Here is a 15,816-nt window from a genome sequence, read left to right on the forward strand (position 1 = left end):
TTCATCAATTCACTTGAGTAAGTTAAATGATACACATAGAATAGCTATCATTACAATGGCATATATTGAGAGGTAGTAGAATAGAGTAGATGGAGAATCAGATTTAGGTTGAGAAGACACGAGTTTCAGCCCTGCTCATAACACATCATTGGCTGTGTGGCCTTGGGCAAGTCATTTAAATTTTTTTTTTAGTGAGGCAATTGGGGTTAAGTGACTTGCCCAGGGTCACACAGCTAGTAAGTGTTAAGGTCTGAGGCCGGATTTGAACTCAGGTACTCCTGACTCCAGGGCCGGTGCTCTATCCACTGCGCCACCTAGCTGCCCCAAGTCATTTAATTTTTTAGGGTTCTGGGCATCTCTCTAAAACCATATGTGGCAGAGAGCCAATTTGCATTAGAAGAGGGTTACCACTTGGAAGTTGCAATTCTCATACCAGTGAAATCAAAGTTCCTGTCCCCATCTCTCTCTCTCTCTCTCTCTCTCTCTCTCTCTCTCTCTCTCTCTCTCTCTCTCTCTCTCTCTGTGTGTGTGTGTGTGTGTGTGTGTGTGTGTGTGTTATGTACACATAGCTGTACAGGGTGTCCCAAAATTCGTTATGCACTTTTAAGCTATTAAAGCTTATTTAAACCATTAAAGCTATTTTAGGCTACTACAGTTTAAAACTGCATGAAGACTTTTAGAATACCCTGGATATTTCGTTTCTATCATACCATTAAAACTCAGAAATGGTAATAGAAAGTTGCATTATTTTTCTCCAGCTCTTTTTCCCTTAAAAAAAAAAAAGACAACCAAAACCTTCAAGGATATTATTAGAAGCAAAAACTATCAGAATATAAGCAACACTTTCTTTTACATTTTGACTCGTTAACTTCTCTTGTTCTGTCCATCATCTATAAGGATGAGAGCTACTAGCTCCTGGCCCAAAAAGGTGAATGTTAATGAAGCAATATGTATTTTTCATCCAGAAATCGCTAAAAATTCAGCACTCTGTACAATTTTACCTTTTGTTACTTATAATACTTTTATTTAATACTGATTTATTATGTTGTTTTTTTCTTTAGGTCTTTTTGTTTGATTCTAAGCCTTATTATCCATTATCACCAGATTCTTTCCTTCTAGCTAGACAAACTACAAACCTACCCCTCATGTGCAATACTTTCCATAAAAATAAAAACATTCCTACATAAGCATATGTGTGCGCTCTCTCTCTCTCTCTCTCTCTCTCTCTCTCTCTCTCTCTCTCTCTCTCTCTCTCTCTCTCTCTCTCTCTCTCACACACACACACACAAATTCACTCCATATCCTATTCTAGCATATGTTGAGTCCCATGTGGTTCAAGACCCAAGGGATTCAATCAATTTCTAACCCTAGGTATCTAGCTTGCTGTGCTAATGTTCCATCTCTGTGCCTGAAGGCTTTACTCTAGATTTAAAGTATGTAATCTGTGTCACTGACCAGACTACAGGGTGACTAGTCCACCCAAGTAAATGAGGGCATCAAGTAATGCCCTACAAGAAGCTGCATTGGTTAGTTCCCAAGCCCTTTCATGATTTATATTTTTTTTCATAATGCCTACAAAAACTATAGGAAAACTACCTGGTTTAGAAAGAAAAAACTGCTTCCTCTGTGATACAAATTAATATTACTAAGCTAGTAAGTCATTGTAGGTAAATAGAATGTCTAACGTTTATATAGAAACTCAGTGAAATAGAATCAAAACATAATTTTTTCTTTCAATTTTAGTAATATGGTGAAGGCTAGAAGTCATATAATGGGCCAATTTGAACAATTAAACTATTTTAAAATGTTTTATATTTTTCAAAAAGTGGGGTGTTTAAATGACCTTTCTTCTTAACTCCAATACCTTATATCTAATATACTTACACCTATCTTTTATAATTGGTTAGCATTTTAATTGCCAAAGAGAACTCATTCTTTCAATGCTGAGCTTCTTCTCTGCCAATGTTTATTAACTGTTTAAGTCACATAGTAAGTAATCCTTTTTTCTAAAAAGTCTCCTATCTTTGCTATTTTCTACTCTCATGCTAATGTAGTCTCGTAGTCTCCTAAATAATGCCTGATAAAATCTTGTGTTTTATAACAGCATTCATCCCAGCTTATGATTTTATATTTTCTCTGAATTTGAATTGCATGATTATATATTGATTTTATCATGTGGTTAGAATTCTGTGATTTAACTCCAAAGCCAAAAAAAAAAAAGACATGTTATACTATAAGACAGCTACTTATATTTATTTTTTTAAAAGATAGTTATATGATAACTACAAGATATGGAGTATCAGTGGTAATAGTTATGAATAGAACAGATTAAAATGCCATGCATGCAATATGATGTGCAAGTCAAAATGAAATAAACATATGTGGAATGAAGACCACATGGAGTTTTAAAGAACCAGTTTTCTGTTGTTAGGATTTTCAAGAATATAAATAGGGGGTGCTAAATATAATATTACCACTTCTATTAAGTAAAAAACAAAAAACAAAAACAAGAATCAACCCCTCAGCAACCAGCAAGAAAAAAAACATTGCTATTAGCCATTTCCACAGTCACCAGTGTTACTGTGCAGATGCCTCTCTGGCAGTGAGCAGTGACAGCCTCACTCATTCAAGCCCAGTACGGGTGCTATGGGAATTCTTTTTAGTTTTATGGAAAATTCATCCCTGCTTACCACCATGTTTCCTCCCAGGCTTTAAACCTAAGGGAGATACTTTAGATATTTTCATCTATAATGAGTATAGCTGGTCTATTATGCCTATACTTGGTCTAAAATCATGGAAACTGTCAACTCTGCATTCAGGAGTGAATTATCTAGTCTTGCATTTTCCAAGCCCTTTGCCATCTCCCATTCTCTGTTGGCTGCAATTAAATCTCAAGAAAGAAAAATCTCACAAAAAAAAGAAAACAATATGCATATGAGAATCATTTCTGGACTTTGTTTATATTTCTATTTGTATCCTAATCATGACAGATAATTGAGAGTTGACTCTTAATACTGAAAAAGTATGTGGATATAAAGCTTGAAAAATAACTATCACATTCTAAATGTTTTAACTTTTAAAACTAGGGAATATACATGTGTGTGAACACAAGGGTGCATATGATACATTCACAAATATATACACATATATGTGTAGATTATATATGTCTATACACTCATATATTTATTCATTAGTTTTAAAGTTAAAAATTGTGTTAGTGTCAGGATTTGAACCAAGGTCTAATGCTTTTATTTTTTTCCTTCCAGCAAACCAGCAATAAAAAAAAAAAAAACAAAACCAAGACTAGATCTTGGTTCAAATTCTGAGATGGACACAAACTGTGTGACTGAGAACAAGACATTTAATCCATTTGATTCTCAGGTTCCTCATCTGTAAAATGAAAATAAATAATATCTGTACTATTTGCTGCAGTGTTGAAAGACAAGCCCTTCATTTTCCTTAAAGTGCAAGAATAAGTGAATGTTGGGGCAGCTAGGTGGCACAGTAGGTAGAGCACTGGTCCTGGAGTCAGGAGTACCTGAGTTCAAATGTGGCCTCAGACACTTAACACTTATTAGCTGTGTGACCCTGGGCAAGTCACTTAACCCCAATTGCCTAACCAAAAAAAAAAAGAGTAAGTGAATGTGAGTAGTTGTCAGTAACCACTTTATTCTTTTTGATATTCCTAGGCCTTAATACCTTCTGTAGATATTTCTTCCTGATATAATTAACAAAGAATGTTTCTCCCATGTAAAAGTTTAAGGTTAAGCATCACATCTCTACTATCAAGGACTACACTTTAGAGACTACAAGTCATATTGGAAAAAAACACTGAACAGAGAATTAGGAGAGCTAGATTCTAGCCTTAGTTGCATTCCTACTATGTGGCCTTGGGCAAGTCCAAATTCTTTCTCTGTGTCTCAGTTTCTCTAACTGTAAAATTCAGATTTTGGGCTATAGAATCTCTAAGGTATGCTTTTACCTAAAATAATAATCCATGAATCCATGAGAATTTCCATCATGACTAAAATCTTAAAAGTTAGCATGTAAGTCCATGAAAAAAATATTTCTCAAGTTGAACAGCTGAAACATTAAGTCATACCATTAGCCTACAATAAGATAGGCAGATAATTTTAATTTTTTAAAAAATTAACATTTTCTTTAGTAAATTAAGTGTTGGGTTATAGATGAAAGTATTATTTATGCTCTACAGTTAAATGCAAAAGTGATAAAATTCTGTGAGAATAAATAAAAATTTTAGAAGGCTCTCGCCTATATTTGCATATGTTCCCCAGAAGCATACAAAACTCAACTGAACAGTAAAAGCATACCAGTTACATTAATAGGAACCACATCTGTCTGAACTGTTTGCGCTTGCTGTCGCATCTTCTCCTCTGGTGTTGGCAATGGAAGTGACTTGGTCCAGTTCGTCTGGGTGTTAATATCAGATAAATCATTTGAAGTTGGAGTTCTGGCTCTCCTGGTAGCAATAAGTTTTTCTTCCTCTGAGGAAGAGATGGAACACTGGGGAAAAAAAAGAGAAGGGAACATGGCATGTAAATAGGTGAGGAACACAACTTTTAAAATTTTATTTTACTATTTTTAACAGGAGTGTAACAAATCTGATTCAGTCAATGTAACTGGCAAGATTAGACACTAAGGATTCGATGGGAAACACTCACACATCTTAAACATTACCAGTGGTTTTTGTAGTCAACTTCTAAAAAGGATGTGGTGAACCTCAAAGGCCAACACTTCAGTAAATAAATCATGCCTTAATTCAACATACCTACAACTTTCTTTCTTTGTCCTGGAAATGTGGATAAAGACATATTTGACTTGCTTATCAGTTCTACAGGTGACCTAAAACTGAGAAGGATAACTAATACAATTGGTGACACAGTCTGGATTCAGAAAATAAAAATTAGAAGCCAGAAAATTGGATCTAATCTAAGATGAAATTTCATCGGATTAAGTGCAAAGTCAGAAGTTTGTAGGATCATAGACTTAGAGCTGGAAGGAACCTTAGAGATCATCTGGTACAACCTCTTCATTTTTAAGATAAAGAAACTGAGACACAGAGAAATTGCCTGGGGAAATAATGGGTTTCCCCTTTAAATAATTGGCCATTTGACAGGTATGTTGTAAAAATTCTTGGTCAGATACAAGTTTGACTAGGTTGGCTTCTGAAATTCTTTGCTACTTTTCCATGGGCTTAGAGAGCAAGTTCAAGAAACACTATTGCTTAGGGCTTGTATTTTCCATTTTAATAATTTTTGAATCCAGCTGAAAAAAAATCTGTCCATATCACAATTTTTCAAGTCTATTCTAATTTGTTCCAGACTTTGAATCTATGGGCTAGTTCCTATAAGAAACAGCTATTCCAGACCAGCCATTCCTGCTCTTGTCAAAACATACATACATACATACATACATACATACATACATACATAGAAACATCAGTGTGAAATTGTTAAAGTACATCAAGCTTTAATAAAGCTTTACTGTGAACCTTATCAGTGTTCTCTGGGAAATACTGCTTGCTGAATCAGTTTTGATAAAGATTCACATACTAACTAAATAATCTTTAATGACCTTCTTCTTATATCACCTTAAAAGGTATTTAAAAGGGGAAGCTTCTTTTGGCTATCAGATGGTGATTAACTTAAATGAAGCCACAGCTTAGCTTTACTCAATAACAAGACACTGCAGACTCATCAAAAATAGATGCTATAGGGGGTCAAGCTACTTTGTTTTGTGGGAAAATACACAGTAACTGAATAGCAATTTCTCTAATGATGCTTTCTAACTTCACTCTTTTAAAAGTCTGTCTTGACTGATTTCTAATTTCATTGTAACATTTTACAAGGAAATAGGAAATGAAAGTTGTAGGAAAAACTGATATGATATTATTTAAAATAGGTAGAGGTGATTGCTTGCCAACTATTAAATTTATCTTACCATTTAAATTACTTTACTTACCCAGCCAACAACAATAAAAATAAGCCTTGACATTCAAATAGTGCAAATAGACAGCTCACTAGGTATTCATTTTTTTTTCTCATTTGATTTTTGAAACAATCCTTGAAGGTGAGAAGGGTGGGGATCATGTGTATTTTATAGAGAAGGAAACAAGGTGAAAGAAATAAAGTGACTTGATCAAAGTCATGCAACTATCTGGGGAATGTCTGACCAGGACTTAGATATAGATATTATGGTCCCTAGTCCAGTGCTCAAAGACATTATGACAACTCAGCTCAAAAAAATTTGAAAACCAGCAGTGAAGTCACATTGAGAAGACAGTAAGTAGTGTAGTGGAAAGAACACTGGACAGTAAATCAGAAGATCTATGTCTTGGCTTCACCTCTGCCACTTACTCTTCCTGGGGGCCTTGAGCATAAAACTTAATTTTGCTGACTCTCAGTTTGATCATCTACAAAATGGGGGTAAGAATGCCTTCCCTATCTCAAAAGGGTATTGAGAGCATTAAATGATATAACATGGAAATGTCCCAATACAAACTTAATGTACTATCATTATAACAAAATAAATTTCTGAAAAAAAACCAGAACTGGTATATAAGTGTATAGGGAAGATGTGTGTTTGCAAATGTGTGTACATATTTAGTGGGTGATAGTAGCAAAGGTTTTGGGAGGAAAGGTGTACTAAAAATCTGAATGATCATTAGTATGTCCCAGTATAGCTGGTTCAAGCTATCCCTGTTATAAACATTTTTAATGGAGTTCTAGTTTCTTTTACTTTTAAGGCACAACAAATAAAGTGGTATGTGATTTTTTTAATGATATGGACTGGTCTAAAGAATAAGAATATCAATTTAAAAATAAGTCTCACTAATATTATTACATTTGTCCTTTTCACATTTGTTTGTCATAGCAATTAAGACAATTCAAATTTTATGCCATTCTCATCAAATTGTTATAATTGGCAATTATGACTGAAAGACAGATGGAAAATGAAGCAAAAAGATGTATTAGAAATGCCCAGCATTTTTTGGAGAGGACATGCCCTTGTCTGACTTTGAGAAACATTTCCACCCCTATCCATACCCTAACACTATCTATATAGCCCCAATAGATAACATGTGTATATCTATCGGTTGTCAATCGATTAATGTATACAGACGTATATATGTATTCACACAAGTTTATGCCTTCTCTTCTATCTCAGTAGAAGACCCCATCTTGTATTTAGCTAAAATAATGACAATAATGATGATGGTAGATGTCATGTGTCATCTCTTCAAAATGTCAAAATCCTTCTTTGTACCTCATTCTTTCTCTTTTTGTTCTAGTCTTTGATGAAGAAGTGATTGATCTTGCCAAGACCAACTCTTCCTAGTGTGTTCTTTTTTTTTTTTTTTTGAGATATTTTATTTTTTCCGTTACATGTAAAGATAGTTCTCAACTTTTGTTTATACATGCTTTACACTTTCAGATTTTTCTCCCTCCCTCCCTCCCCTCCCTCCCCCCTCCCCTAGACAGCAGGTAATCTGATATAGGTTATATCTATATATATCTATACATATACATATATATATATACACACACATATATATACACATAATAACATTAATCCTATTTCTGCATTAATCCTGTTACAAGAGAAAGAATCAGAGCAGTGATGCAAAACCTCAAAATAGAAAAAAAAAAACAACAGCACCCAAAACAAAAGAAATAATATGGTTCAATCAGCATCTATACTCCACAGTTCTTTCTTTCTTTTTTTTTCTTGGATTTGGAGATCCTCTTCTATCATGAGTTCCCTGGAACTCTTCTGTACCATTGCATTGGTGAGAAGAATATAGTCCATCACAGTAGGTCAACACTCAATGTTGATGATACTGTGTACAATGTTCTTCTGGTTCTGCTCATCTCACTCATCATCAGCTCACGTAAGACCCTCCAGGTTTCTCTGAACTCTTCCTGCTCATCATTTCTTACAGCACAATAGTATTCCATTGTATTCATATACCACAACTTGTCCAGCCATTCCCCAATTGATGGGCACCCCCTCAACTTCCAATTCCTTGCTACCACGTAAAGAGCAGCTATAAATATTTTTGTACATGTGGGTCCCTTTCCCCCTTCCATGATTTCTTTGGGCAAAAGACCTAAAAGTGGGATTGCTGGGTCAAAGGGTATGCACAGCTTTATCGCCCTTTGGGCATAATTCCAAATTGCTCTCCAGAATGGTTGGATCAGCTCACAGCTCCACCAACAATGCATTAGTGTTCCAATTTTCCCACAGTCTCTCCAACATTTATTATCTTCCTTTTTTGTCATTTTAGCCAATCTGATAGGTGTCAGGTGGTACCTCAGAGTTGTTTTAATTTGCATCTCTCTAATCATTAGAGATTTAGAGCATTTTTTCATATGGGAATAGATAGCTTTGGTTTCTTCATCAGAAAACTGCCTGTTCATATCCTTTGACCATTTCTCAATTGGGGAATGACTTGGATTCTTATAAATTTGATTTAATTCCCTATATATTTTAGAGATGAGGCCTTTATCAGAAGCACTGGCCTCAAAAATTGTTTCCCAGCTTTCTGCCTCCCTTCTAATTTTGGATGCATTGCTTCTGTTTGTACAAAAATTTTTTAATTTAATATAATCAAAATCATCCACTTTGCATTTTATAATATACTCTATCTCATGTTTGGTCAAAAACTGTTCTCCTTTCCAAAGATCTGATAGGTACACTATTCCTTTCTCTCCTAATTTACCTATGGTATCACCTCTTATGTCTAAATCATGTATCCATTTTGACCTTATTTTAGTATAAGGTGTAAGATGTTGGTCTAAGCCTAATTTCTGCCATACTATCTTCCAGTTTTCCCAGCAGTTTTTGTCAAATACTGAGTTCCTATCCCAGAAGCTGGAGTCTTTGGGTTTATCAAACACTACATTACTAGTGTCATTTACTACTGCATTTCCTGAGCCTAGCCTATTCCATTGATCTACCACTCTATTTTTAGCCAGTACCAGATAGTTTTGATGACTGCCGCTTTATAGTAAAGCTCCAGGTTTGGTACCGCTAACCCACCTTCCTGTGAATTTTTTTTTCATTATTTCCCTGGATATTCTTGATTTTTTGTTTTTCCAGATGAATTTTGTTATTATTTTTTCTAGCTGTATAAAATAATTTTTAGGTAGCCTGATTGGTATGGCACTGAATAAGTAAATTAATTTAGGCAGTATTGTCATTTTTACTATATTAGGTCTGCCTATCCATGAGCAATTGATATCTTTCCAATTATTTAGATCTGATTTGATTTGTGTGAAGAGTGTTTGGTAGTTGTGTTCATAGAGTTCCTGGGTTTGTCTTGGCAAGTAGACTCCCAAGTATTTTATATTATCTACCGTTACTTTAAATGGAATTTCTCTTTCTATCTCTTGCTGCTGGACTTTGTTGGTCATGTATAGCCTAGTGTGTTCTTGATCCCATTCTCTTCCTTGTACTCCCTGACCCCTTTAAATCATTCCCTTTCATCATCACTTTCTCCTTATCCACTGACTTCTTCCAAAACATCTTCAATTATATCCAAGTCTCCCCAGCCTTAAAAAAATTGACCCTGTTATTCCTTTAAGTTATCATTCTGTCTTCAACCCTTTTACAATCAATCTTCTAGAAAAGTTCATTCATCATTTCCTCAGCTCCCACTCACTTCCCAATCCCTTATAATTTGTATTCGGCATCCATTCATCTCCAAGCTTACTAATAACCTTTTTATTGTTTTTGTTTTTAATTTTATTCATATTTTGTTTTCATATTACCTTCTTTTCCCAATATATTCTTCTACCCCTTCCTTCCCCTTCCTTATAATAAAAAGGAAAATAACAGTTCAGCATACAAACAGAAACATCAACAACTGACATTATATGTAGAGTTCCATATTTATAGTCCCCCAAGTTTTGTGAAGAAAGGAGCTACATTCTCAGTATTCCTCTTTGGTGCCATCCCTAGCCATTATAACCTTACAACACTCAGTTTCTATATTGTTGTTTTTTCCTTTTATACCACCGTTGTCATTATGTATATTGTTTTCCAGGTTGTATATATTGCTTTCCTGCTTCTTTGTATCATATCATGGAAGTCTTCCCATGATTCTTTGTACTCTTCATATTCCTTAAAATCTATTTAGCTATTCCCTAATAAATAGACATTCACTTTGTTTGAAATTCTTGGCTACTACAAAAAATTGCTGCTATAACTATTCTGATGGACAGAGGATGTGTCTATTTTAGGAGCCTAAAAATATCATAGATTTCGGACTCTTAAAGATAGTCTAATGAGCTCAAATGCAAAATCCAATGTTTTTTCTCAGTACTCAGGCTATGATTTTATCTACCTTCAGTAGGTGATACTTTTAAAAAAACCTCTTCCTGGATACTCTTCCTTTCCTTGTCTTCCATAATGCTATTTTCTTGTGTTTCTCCTCCTCTCTGCAAAACCACTCAGTCTGATTTTTCTTTGCTGAAACATTATCCTTCTTCTACCCATTAAGTGTAGGAATCCTTCAGGACTCTATCTTAGAACTTCTCTTCTAACTTTTCACTTCTCCTGTGATCTCACTAGATCCCATGCTTTCCATTATCTCTACGTAGGTAACTCTGAAGTCTAAATGTCTAACCTTATTCTCTCAGTTCCAGTGCAGTTTAACCAATTTGCCTCACCAAATATGTATGTGTGTGTGTGTGTATATATATATATATATATATATATATATGGTGAGGCAATTGGGGTTAAGTGACTTGCCCAGGGTCACACAGCTCGTAAGTGTCAAGTGTCTGAGGCCAGATTTGAACTCAGGTCCTCCTGAATCCAGGGCCAATGCTCTATTCACTGAGCCACCTAGCTGCCCTTCCTCCTATATATTTTAACTAGGTGTTCTTTATTTCAAATTCACCATGCAAAAAAGGAAGCTCATTTTTTCCCAAAACTCAACCTTCTTTTAAACTTTCTTATTTCTGTTGAGGGGCACCACTTGGGTTTTACCTTGGAACCATCTTTGATTCTCCCATCTCCCTCATCTTATGTCTAGGTTGCCAAGTATTGTCAATATTCCCTCTACAACACCTGTAGTATATCCTTATCTCCACTCATACAACTACTACCTCATTTAAAGATCTCATAACCTTTCACTTGGACTTATACCTCCTAATTAGTTTCCTTATTTCCAATTTCTGCCCTCCACAGCTGTCAAATTGATGTTACTAAAATATAAATGATCATTTGATCCCCTACTCAAAAATCTTTAATGCCTCCCTATTGCCTCTAAGACAATTTTTTTGTTTGTTTGTTTGTTTGTTTTTAGTGAGGCAATTGGGGTTAAGTGACTTGCCCAGGGTCACACAGCTAGTAAGTATTAAGTGTCTGAGGCCGGACTTGAACTCAGGTACTCCTGACTCCAAGGCCACTGCTCTATCCACTGCGCCATCTAGCTGCCCCTAAGACAATTTTTTAAAGAATTAAAATATATTAAGATAAAAAATATTAAATAATTAAAATATGTTAAGATAAAATATATTATTATTATTAAAGTCCTTCATTATCTGGCCTCCACCAACCTATCAAGTTTTATTTCATATTACTCCCCCCTTTATGAACTCACTGTTCTAATCACATTGGCTTGCTAGCTATTGTCCATACATTTCACTCCATCATTTACCTCTGCAAAACTGGCACTCTACATTTTGAGTATTGTATACCTTCCTTCCACACCTCAGCTTCATGAGATCTCTAGTCAAATTCAAATAAAGAAACTTAACTCATTCTTTAGGGAATCAAAAGGGGAAGGGAAAGGGGGGGACTGATAGAAGGGAGGACAAAAGCAAGGGAGAAAAGGGTAAAGAAAAGAGAGGGGGTGATAAAAAGGGAGGGCAGATTGGGGGAGGCAGGGGTAAGAAGTAAAACGTCGGTGAGGAGGAATAGGGTGAAAGAAGGGGGGAAGTACAAAGGGAGTAAATAGGTGCTGGTGTCTTTGTATGTTATAGTTAGATGGTTCTTAACAGGTTCACTCTTTTTTTTTTTTTACTGAGGCAATTGGGGTTAAGTGACTTGCCCAGGGTCACACAGCTAGTAAGTGTAAAGTGTCTGAGGCCGGATTTGAACTCAGGTACTCCTGACTCCAGGGCTGGTGCTCTATCCACTGCACCACCTAGCTGCCCCCAAAGGGGGTAAATAGAATGGAGAGGAATAGACAGTCAGTAATAATAACTGTGAATGTGAATGGGATGAACTCTGCTATAAAATGGAAGCGAATTGCAGAGTGGATTAAAAACCAGAATCCTACAATATGCTGTTTACAAGAAACACATTTGAAGCAGAGAGATACACACAGAGTAGGTAAAAGGTTGGAGTAGAATATATTATGCTTCAGCTAAAGTAAAAAAAGCAGGGGTAGCAATCCTTATCTCAGACAAAGTACAGGCAAAAATAGATCTCATTAAAAGAGATAAGGAAGGAAATTACATCTTGCTTAAAGGTACTATAGATAATGAACTAATATCAATATTGAATATGTATGCGCCAAGTGGTATAGCATCCAAGTTCTTAAAGGAGAAGTTAAATGAGTTACAAGAGGAATTAGACAGTAATACTATACTAGTGGGGGATCTGAATCTCCCCCTCTCAGAATTAGATAAATCTAGCCAAAAAATAAATAAGAAAGAAGTGAAAGAGGTGAATAGATTACTAGAAAAGTTAGACATGATAGATAGAAAATTGAATGGGGATATAAAGGAATATACCTTTTTCTCAGCAGTACATGGCACATTTTCAAAAATTGACCATGTATTAGGGCACAAAAACATCATAGTTAAATGTAGAAAGGCAGAAATAGTAAATGCATCCTTTTCAGATCATGATGCAATAAAAATTACATGTAAGAAAGAGCCAGGGAAAAGTAGAACGAAAATCAATTGGAAACTAAATAATTTCATTCTAGTCAAATTCAAAACACAGATGTCATTGCTACTGGATCTTCCAAGTTGTAAACTAACTCTCTCTCTCTCTCTCTCAATTACTTTGTATGATTCTATATGTATTTTGTTTTTGAAATTACTTTATATTTCTCAGAGACTACTTCTGGAATATTGGATTTAGCTCTAAGAACCTGAAAGACAAGGATAAGCTGCTGGGTGTCCACAGGGTAGCAACTAGGGTAGTGAAGGGCTTCAAAATCATACCATAAACTAATTAGCTGAAGGAACTGAGAAGGTTTCATTTAAAGAAAAAAAGACTTAAGAAGGACATGATTATGAAAGATAGATTTGACATGTTCTGCTTGACCTCAGAAGAAAAAACAAGGAAAAATGGGTGGAAGCTGAAGAAGCAACTTTAAATTTGATGTAAGGAGGATTTTCCTAACATCTAGAGCTATATACCTTGTGTGTGTGTGTGTATGTACATGCATACATGCATACACACACATACATACATGCAAAATAATTGTGGAAGTGGTTCTCCCTATTTTTACCAATTCAAATAAGGATATTTCATTAATTCATGTTCTCATTGCTCTTTTCAGCTTTGAAAATTTTGTTGTAATTTTCTTCCTAAAAGTGTTATTATGGGATGCAAGTGTTTGTTTGTTTTTTTAACAAGTCATTTATTTGCTTTTTCTTTGTGAGAGTTATTCTCAAAGCAAGGATAGGAAGGGAGACTGTGATGGATAATGTGCTATACCTAGGCAGGAGAAACCCAGGTTCAAGTCACTTAACATCTATAAGTCTCAGTTTCTTCATTTGTAAAATGGAAAGAATAACACCCACATTACCTATATTATAATATTATAGTAACCAAATTAAATATTGATATAAAGTCTTTTGGAAACCTTTGAAAGTGTTCTGTAAATATCAATTATTATTAGTTAATATTATTTATCTTGTCTAGGGAAGAACATGATCATGTACATGATTGTTTGCAACTAGCTAAAGCAGAAGGAAAAACAAACCATTCAATCAACTCAGCATTTATTAGGTGTCTACTATGTGCCAGGTACTGTGCTAGGTACTAGGAATACAGACAAAAATCAAATAGTCCTTGCCCCTTAAATGATGGGAGACAAAATATACATATTAACGTATAAAATATATGTGCAAGATCATTGGTGAGGCACTAAGAACTAGAGGAGAGAAGGGAATTGGGGTAATTTATCACTTAGTAAGAGGTCTATTAGTTGAACTTTGAAAGAAACTAAGAATTATGAGGAATAGGTGATGAGGCAATATACTCCAGGAATGGGGGACATCTTTTACAAAGAAAGGGAGAGAGAAATGGAATGTTGTGTGTGAGAAACAGGAAAAAGTGTATGTGATGGGGGCAGCGGGGTGGGGGGAGGTAATGTAGAATAGTGCTGGAAAGTTAAGTTGGAGCCAGATGTGAAAGGCTTTAAATGCTAAACAGGGAAGTTTGTATTCTGTCCTCGAAGTAACTAAGAAGCCATTGAATTTATTGAGTAGGAGGGTGACATAGCCACCCTGTGTTTTAGAAATATCATTGACTTCCCCATTCCTATTTGGCTTCCTCCTTCCTACTTTCCTAGATCAGGATGACCAAACTGTCTGTGAAATGTGTTCTTCTCCAACACACTTTCTCCAGGAGATCAGAATATTTGTTTGAGATGTTAGTGTACCAAAGAGGAGCCACTGGAGTGAAAGTAAATCTGTGGGGTTTGGACTTAGAGGACCTCAGTTCAAACACTGGCTGGGTCAAAATGGTTAAGTTCCAAATCAGAAATTTTAAAGGAAAAGAAGTATGAAACACTATGATCAATTTGCAAGTTTTCAGGATGCTCTCCTTCCTAAAATGTTCACACAAACATGCAAACACCTTTATAAGAAGTTTCCATGGCTATTTCTTGCTTAAAGATTCCTTATTCCCTATTAGACTTTCCAGAAATGCTGCCTGGGGCATAGGAAGAAATAACTGTCATATGAAATTTCCAAATAACACTTTCTCACAGAGTATTGCGTAATTCTGACTAACAGTTATTTAGCAAATGGCCTGAGAATTTCAAAGAGTAATGAAAATTCCTGGGAGTGGAATAAATCAAGACGCAGATGTTTAGATAATTATGTATTTCTCTTTTCTCCTTTCCCCCACCCATTTTAAACTGAAAAAAATAATAGAAATCATGCAAACAGGGTGTAATATTTTGTTTCACTTTTTTTGAACACTGACAAGTCATTTCAAATTCCTCTAAAATTCAGTTTGGGTGTGTTTCATGGTTACCAAGAAATCTGTAAGCTCTTTGAGATCAGGGAGCATAATTCCTATTTTTTCTGTAGGTGCATTCTGTAGAAGGCATCTAATAAATGTTTATTGCCTAGCAAAATTGTTAATAATAAATATGATGATGGTGATGATAGCTAGCATTTATGTAGCACTTTAAGGTTTGCAAAGTGTTTTACGTTTGTTATCTCATTTGTTCCTCACCCTGTGATCATTTGATCACAACCTTTTGAGGCAGGTACTATTATTACCCTCATTTTACCAATGAGGAAAGTGAGGCTCAGAGAGTTTAAGTGACTTCTCCAGGATCACACAGCTAAGTGTGATATGAACTCAGGTTATCCTGACTCCAAGTCTAGCACTCTATCTATTTCGCTACCTAGTTGCCTCAACAAAATTTAACTTTTACAGTAACACTTTGCAATCACTGATTAGATTTTACCCTATAGCAGGGATCAGCAAACTACATTCTTTCCAGTTTGGCCCAAAGCCTATTTCTGTATGGTCCTTGGAGCTAAAAATAGATTTTACATTTTTAAAAATACAATAAAAGTTTATTTA

The 15,816-nt window shown here is 35.2% G+C and overlaps 1 protein-coding gene across 4 annotated transcripts in view; it reads right to left on the minus strand.

Moving 5' to 3' along the window:
* The window catches only part of NHSL1 (NHS like 1), a 295,287-nt gene that overhangs the window by 21,936 nt on the left and 257,535 nt on the right, over positions 1–15,816 (minus strand). For all 4 annotated transcript variants that reach the window (XM_044002291.1, XM_044002292.1, XM_044002293.1 and 1 more), the window contains exon 4: positions 4,332–4,524. In XM_044002291.1, coding sequence (XP_043858226.1) covers positions 4,332–4,524 — 193 coding nt within the window. The remainder of the gene's footprint in view (positions 1–4,331; positions 4,525–15,816) is intronic.

Source organism: Dromiciops gliroides, chromosome 4, assembly GCF_019393635.1.
Source record: "Dromiciops gliroides isolate mDroGli1 chromosome 4, mDroGli1.pri, whole genome shotgun sequence".
Classification (NCBI taxonomy): Eukaryota; Metazoa; Chordata; class Mammalia; order Microbiotheria; family Microbiotheriidae; genus Dromiciops; species Dromiciops gliroides.